Source organism: Alternaria hordeiaustralica (genome assembly GCF_023758085.1).
Source record: "Alternaria hordeiaustralica strain BMP 2776 chromosome Unknown scaffold_45, whole genome shotgun sequence".
Lineage (NCBI taxonomy): Eukaryota > Fungi > Ascomycota > Dothideomycetes > Pleosporales > Pleosporaceae > Alternaria > Alternaria hordeiaustralica.
The window spans coordinates 178,299-184,740 of NW_026056817.1; the positions used below are offsets into that span (position 1 = coordinate 178,299).

General features: G+C 38.4%; 1 protein-coding gene across 1 annotated transcript; it reads right to left on the reverse strand.

The window, feature by feature from the left end:
• Positions 1-29: 29 nt before the first annotated feature.
• J4E84_010757 (uncharacterized protein) lies at positions 30-2,187 on the reverse strand (the record flags this gene model as incomplete). The annotated part of the gene is made up of 2 exons (XM_049393312.1): positions 30-1,896; positions 1,946-2,187. The coding sequence occupies 2 exons, from the start codon at positions 2,185-2,187 to the stop codon at positions 30-32; spliced, it is 2,109 nt and encodes a 702-aa protein (XP_049239036.1).
• Between the last annotated feature and the right edge of the window lie 4,255 nt (positions 2,188-6,442).

Consider the following 6,442-nt stretch of genomic DNA (forward strand, 5'->3'; position numbering starts at 1 on the left):
AAGCAACGACGCATACCTCGTGGTATCACTTATGCAGCCTTCACAAGCTTCGCTTCAAGTAGCTCGCCAAATGAGCCCTCCCACAAGCCTTCATCCTCGTCGTCCTCTTCCATGAGGAGAGCGTCGGCCGCGTTGTAGATGCGGTTGCCTTTGCTGTCAAACTTCTTCTCCCTCTTTGGAAGATCGCGCAAAGCAATCTTGAGCTGGATCGTACCCGCGCCAGGGCCTGAGTCGCCTTCTTGCTCTACAGTAGCTGTCTTGTATCCGCTAATCTCGGGTGTAACAGTGACGGGATTCACAGTAAAGAATTTGCAGGCGATGACAGCACCAGCCTTCATGTCGGACGACGTGAGATCTGGCAGGGTGCTCATGTCTTCAGGAAGTGGTGGCAGATCAGACTGCGCAGCCATTGCAAGGTCTTGACGCAGCTGGTCCTCGACGGCTGCGTTGATGGACTCAGAGTCGGGGTTCGTTGTGGGAGCATCGTCGTAGTCTAAGATGATCTTCTCTTCCCCCTCCTCCTCTTCTACTGGCGTTGCCTCCTGCTGCACGTTACTCCGCCTCTTTTGCTTCTTTTTCCTAGCCTTGTCATGCATAAGCTTGCTGGCTGGGTCCCAGTGCTGCTGAAACGGGAAGGGCGGGGCGCTGAGCTCAAAGTCCTCTTCCCAGCATTCAAACGCCGAGAGATTGATCCGTGTCTTCCAGAAGTCGGGATTTGACCACTCTTCAGGCTCAGGTGTCGGTGCCTTCGCTTTTGTCTTCCGAACAGGCCCAGCCTGTCGAGCAAGTATCCGACCAATGGCGCGGGTGTCTGGTCGCAGTCTTCTGGAGGTAGGCTCTTTCTTCGCTGGTGGCTCTTCTTCCACTAGGGTAGTAGTGGCTTTCTCAACGACCGGAGTCGTTGGCTGTATGGCCTCGTCCGCTGGTGCCGTCGCTTCTGTGCTTTCTCCGAACCTCGCCATCAGGTCCCGTTTCCTTCGCTCCAGCTCTGTTGTGTCTTCCGCGACCTCCTCTGCCGGCTCATCTTCGTCTAATCGTTTTCTCTTACCTTGGGATTTGGCAAAAGGTTGTGTGTGTCGAGGTTCCTCCTCATCCAGACCATACCTGCCGTCTTCGTAGGCGGTCAGGTCACTGAACGTAGCGGTTTCGGGAAGCTTGCCCGACGCCTTGAGACTACGCAGACGATTAGCTCTTGTACGTCGCGAGTTCCTCAGCTTTGTAGCTTTGAGTCCATCTCCGGGGGGTACATGCGTTGTGGCTGCTTTGGTCTTGCGACCGTCTTTGGAAGACAAGACATCGGGCGGGGAGCTTGCGTCGCTATCGTCGGAGTCGGAGTCGGAATCGCTTGAGGTGTCTGTCTCTGAATCTGAATCCGAGGTATCTGAAGCGCTAGACGACGCGTCCGAATTTGCCTTTGCCGTTGCGTCTGCGTCTGCCTCTGAATCTGAGTCTGAGTCTGAGTCCGAGTCCGAGTCGTCTGAAGAGGACGCCTCCTCCTCTGCTTCTTCGGGTGCAAAGTCATCATCATCTTCCTCGCTGTCGTCCGAATCATCAATTTCGGGCTGCTCGAACTGCACCGACTTGACTGCCCGTTGCGCCCTTGATGCTTTATTTCCCGACCCTTTGTGACCACACAGCGTCGCAACATCGTCGCGCGCTTCCGATGGTTCTCCATGCTCCGTTAGAAGCCCCACAGCTTCAGTATCGTCGTCGGACTGCCCATCGTCTAGTCGGCGTCGTTTGCGCGGAGGTATGCGAACAGCAGGTCGATTTGGTTGTCGCAGGTAGGGTCGACCGAAGGGGACGCCATCGACGAGATGTTGGCCTCCGTCTGATATTTGATCACGGCCAGTGAGGGTGCGCGCGCGCACTTCGGCCGTCATAAGTGGGCGGATGCTGGTAGGCTGTTAGCAGATGTTAGACTAGAGATTCTAGAATCACATACGAAACATGATCGTCTTCTTTGAGCGCATTCGTGACGGGCATAAAGTGCAGGCACTCGAAGCCGCCTACCTCGACGACATAGTGCTCCAGGCCCCAGTGCTCGGCCTCTAGCGGGATAATGTGGTTGACATCCTCGAGCAGACGCGTAATGGTGTATGCCTGCGTGCTGTTCGTCTCAGGTACGCTCCAGAGTATGTTGGCGGCAGGCAGGCCATTCCGCTGGACCGTCAGTCGAAGCCTCATGATGGCGTGTTGAGGCGCATGTGTTCGCGCGTCAAATGCCATGGTCGCGAACTTTTGGAAGGAGCTAGGGCGATGACGATCCCTGCATTCGAGCCTAACCCTATTTGCTTAGCCCCTTCTCCACTTCTAGATTCACCAGCATGTCACTGCAAACAGCAGGTGTATGTGCATACAGTCTATCTAACTAAGGGCGCGCCAAGACATAGCATGCGCTAACGCAAATAGGTAATTTTTAAAATATAGCATGCTAGCGTTATACTACCTAAGAGAATTAGCGCACTTAGTAATAAAATTTTTAATTTAAACAATTCTTAGATTTATTCTAAATTAATTTAGACTAAATTGCACTTATATTATAATATAGAGCCTTCTTTGCTTATATTTAACGCTAAGTCTAAATTTCTTAACCTTAACGCATTAGACCTAGATATTTATAAAGAATTTAACCTATATTTATCTAGCTCTAGTAAGAGTAATAATAGTAGTATTAAAGACTAGATTAAAGTGTGTAGTTAAATTAATTCTAGAATAATTCTAGACTTATTTAAACTAGAGTATAGTTTAACTTACTTCTAGGAATAGCAGCGCGCCTCTCTTAGAGGCTAGAGTTATTAAGTACACTATATATCTACTCTAATACTCTAGTACAAACTCTAGAGGCTATACCTATATTATTTAAGTTTTAAAAGTAAATAGGTAATATTCTTTAGTTAAGAAGGTATTATAAGATACTAAAAGTGTAAGTAGCCTACGCAGACTATTTCTAGATTAATTTAGAACTAATCTAGTATAAGTAGTTTTAATACTATAGAGCTAGTAAAGTAGAAAAGAAGAAGACTTTTAGCCTCTTCTTAAATTTAACTACCTTAAGATAGGTTTTTAAGTGCTCTAGTGTTAAGACGTATAAACATATTTAGAATTAATTACAGAATTTTACCTACTTATAGGTAGATAAAGGCCTATATAAGATACTTAGGTAGATAAAGACGTCTATAGGCTAAATTAAGTAGAATAAAGAGAGAAGAAAGGCTAGAAGCTACTTTAATAGGCTTTAGCGTTAGTTTAGAGATAGTATTTGTACTAATAGAGAGGGTTTCTATAGTCTAGAGTTATTTTAGGCAGAATTAATAGTATATGCAGTTAAACTATTTCTAGAATAATTTCTAACTAATTCTAGCAAGTAATAGAGCCTGCCTCTTAGTTTATTACCTATAGTAATTGCGCTCTAGGTAATATAGAGCACTATATCTAGAGAGTGCTACTAAGAATTAATATTACCTACCTATAAGCCCTTTTAGATAGTAGAGTAGAAGGCTTTTATAAAGACTATAATATAGTTAAGCTCTAAATCTTATACCTAAAAGACTATAGTAAGTTCTTAAAGAATGTTTCTAGATTAATTCTAAACTGTTTTAGGTACTAACTATATCTAGAGTTAAGGTAAACTTGTTCTACAAGACTATAATATAGTAATTAATATTATTATCTCCCTATATTTTAAGCAGGTTCTATACTTTATAGTAGTTTTAACTAGTATACACTAGTATATACTCTCTTTACCTTAGTAGCTAGATATAGAATTAGTTAAGAATATAGTTTATATATTCTAATTAATATTAATGCTAAATACTACAAGATATAAGCTATTTTGTAGATATTAATTTTAAATTGTTTCTAAACTATTCTAGCTACCTTTTTATAGTCTAACTAGTTTGCCTTCTACTTAAGGCAGCGTAAGGTTTTATTAATTAAGAAACTCTATACTGCTTAGGCAAACAAAGACTGCCTTATAAGAATAGCTACTACCTAAAGGTTAATTACATTTTCTCTAGGTGCTAGCCTAGAGAGAGTTCTTTTTAAGAGGAGAGTAAACTATTCTAACTCTACTACTATAAGCGCTATCTAAAATGTTTTCTAAACGTTTCTAAATTAATCTACGCAGGCATATATTTGCTAAATCTTACTAGCTAGTAGAGGCTATATTATTATCTAAGTGTAGAATAAGTAAGCTAAACTGCTTATAAAATAAGAGACCTTCTAGGTAGATATGTTTTTTAAGCGCTACTGCAATAGTTAGAGAGAAATTTTTTTTACTACTATGCTAAAAGGCTATAAAAAGAGTATGTAAATTGCTTCTAAATTAATCTATAACTAATCTACGCAGTTGTTATATTTAGGCGCCTTACTACTAACGCTAAGTTCTCTAAGATATACTAAAAGGTATTTACTACCTTCTTCTAGACTGTTAAGAAGCGTTTAGGTTAGCTAGTATAATAGTAGTATCTCTACGCACGTAGTTTCTATAGTATTACTGTTAACATAGATACTAAGTAGATAGCTAGTAAGTTAAATTAATTTATAATTAATCTACGCTTATTTTAGCTTAGAATTTAGAAGGTACCTTACTAGCCTTAACTAGCTTAATAGAGACTAGAAGTACTACTTTAGCTACTATGTAAGATTCTGCATTATTTACTTTCTTTACACTATTAATAAGGCTTATTCTAGTATACTATATATTAAAGATTCTTTGTAGAGTAGAATAAAGGCGCTACTTACTATAGTAAGCTAGGCTAAGTATTTTAAGTTATATAATCTGCTTATTAGTAAGTAGTCTAAATTAATTCTAGAACGTTTTTAAACTATTCTAAGAAAATGCTTTAACACCTATAGCTAAAGAATAGGTAAAAAACAAGAAGAACTCTGTTATTACTACAGAATTAAATATATACTATAGTAGTATATCTAAGGCTACCTAGAATATGCTAGAATTCTATACAAATACTGTAGAATAAGCATATATAAAGAGCTATTGCACTAGCCTAAGACATAAGCTTCTAGTTAGCATTAGACTATATATTAAATTAGTTCTAAATTGTTTTATAACTAATTTTATATAGCGCTATATAGATAGACCTATAAAATATGTAGAAATATAAGATCTGTAAAAAGTATAGTGTTAGGCATAAATTAAGGCAAAATTTAAGCCTAAGTAGCTGCTTTTACAATAATATAAGGTAAGAAAAGAGTAAGTGTTTAGTTGTCTATGCATAGATTAATTCTAAACTATTTAAGGCGTAAGAAATAAGAGAAAGAGAATAAAGAGGAAGATAATATTTTTAAATTACTTAAATTACCTAGGCTATTAAGATAGCAATCTTACTAGTGTCTAAGCTTCTAGCTAGTAGCGCAGCGCTCGCGTATATAGACATTCTAGTTATTACCTTTAGCCTTATTCTCTCTTAGAGCTAATTTATCGCTAGCTCTATAAGTGTAACTATTTCTAGATTAATTTAGAACTAATTTACGCAGAGAACGCTCTAACCTAGATATAGACTTAGAAGAAGAGAAGCGTAAGCTTAAAAGAGAGCGTAAAAAGGTAAAACTTTAATAAGAAAGAAGGTTGCTTTAAATCTAAACTAAGAAGGCTAAGTTAGAGCTCTAAGAAAGAGAGCTATAGGTTTGCCTCTAGCGTAAATTAATCTAGAACTAGTTAAGAGAAAACTAGACTAGTCTTAGAATAGTTAGTATAATTAAAGAGTTTTTAGCGCTAGATAAAATCTACTAAAACTTGCCTTACTCTCTAATTCTATCTTTTTTACATTAAATATAGCAAGTAGAGTTCTTTCTAATAAGGTTTGTCTCTGCCTAACTAATTCTAAATTAATTGCTAACTATTCTAGCCTGCGTATGCCTAATATACTACTCTTACTATACTTCTACGTAGCTTTATAGAGTTTAACCTTAAGAACTTAGAGGAAAGATATATTATCTTCTATAAAGAACTCTTCTATTGCGCAAAGTATAATAAAAGCTTCTTAAGTCTCTATAGTATAAGTCTAATAGTTACCTAGAACTCTTTGTAGATTAATTCTAAACTAATTTTAGTAGCGCTATAAGAAAAGATTAAACCTTGTTAAATATATTTGTAAAACCTACCTCTAGTACTCTATTACGCTAAATTCTGCTAGCGTAATGCTTCTATAGACGTACTACGCTACCTATTACTTCTTTTAAGAGGTAATAAAGCGCTATAATAACTCTAGAGTAGTAGAAGAGAATACTATTACTAAGAAGTAGATTTAAAATAAACTTTAGAATTGTTCTCTAATTAATCTAGAGCTAATTTAACCTGCTGTCTAACTAGCTACTCTCTCTACTAAACTCTTATTAGAGGTGCTACGCTTTGCATCTTTAAATAAGCAAAAAAAATAGAAAAAGAGTAAAATTAATTTCTAATTAGTTTACTACCTAC